We start from the raw sequence: 766 nt of genomic DNA, 5'->3' as shown, positions 1-766 counted from the left end.
CGGCTGGAGTGACCCACACTGCAGTTTTTCAAGACAGGGTTTCTCTGTGTGGTACTGGATATCCTGGAACTCGCTCTGTAGGCCAGGATGGTCTTGAACTCGCAGAGATCCGCCTGCCTCTGCCTCCCGAGTGCTGGGATTAAGGGGTGCCCACCGCTGTCCGGCTAAGCCCACTCCTTCCGCACCCCCTGTCTACAGTGAGGCACCAGAGATCCAGTTCATTCACAGGAAGGTTTATTGGGTCCCAGCTCAGGCTTGCATCACTGGCCGAGACATCTCGGCCTGCAGCTTCACTCCTGAGCCTGCGAAGCCCGTACCGCCCTGGAGAGGAGGGAGAAGAGCAAGCTGGAGGAGCCGGAGGGCTGCGCTCCAGGAGACAGTAGTGGAGGGGACCTGGGACACAGGAGAGGCCGGACAGGGCAGGTTTCCTTGACAAAGGGGGAGAGGTCCCGGGATGGAGGGTGCACAGGAAGGTGAACACAAGGTGCTGTGGGGAACCAAGAGTGCAAGAGTGTGTGGGGGGGATTGGGGAGGAGTGGGGGAGCAGGAGGGGGCAGGGTGTGACACTACAGGGGTGGGGGGCTGGGGTGGGGACTGGAGTGGGGGACTGGGGTGGGGGCTGGAGTGGGGGACTGGGGTGGGGGCTGGCGACTCACCCGCTGCAGCACGATGATGTCGCGCTCCGTCAGCGTGTCCCCATTCACGGGGTCCACCATGTCCTTCCGGATCAGTTTCTCCACGCACTCCAGGGTGACCACGGCCCCAC

At 63.1% G+C, this 766-nt stretch overlaps 1 protein-coding gene across 4 annotated transcripts in view; it reads right to left on the bottom strand.

Annotated features, from left to right (window-relative positions):
* Positions 1 to 212: 212 nt before the first annotated feature.
* LOC114687165 (nitric oxide synthase interacting protein) overlaps positions 213 to 766 on the bottom strand; it is a 12,505-nt gene continuing 11,951 nt past the window's right edge. For all 4 annotated transcript variants that reach the window (XM_028861870.2, XM_037200654.1, XM_028861869.2 and 1 more), the window contains 2 exons: positions 657 to 765; positions 213 to 321 (listed from right to left, as the gene is read on the bottom strand). In XM_028861870.2, the coding sequence (XP_028717703.1) occupies positions 250 to 321; positions 657 to 765 (181 nt within the window). In that variant the 3' untranslated portion in view covers positions 213 to 249. The remainder of the gene's footprint in view (positions 322 to 656; position 766) is intronic.

Source organism: Peromyscus leucopus, chromosome 1 (assembly GCF_004664715.2).
Source record: "Peromyscus leucopus breed LL Stock chromosome 1, UCI_PerLeu_2.1, whole genome shotgun sequence".
Lineage (NCBI taxonomy): Eukaryota > Metazoa > Chordata > Mammalia > Rodentia > Cricetidae > Peromyscus > Peromyscus leucopus.
This window is presented reverse-complemented; position numbering and strand designations above follow the sequence as displayed.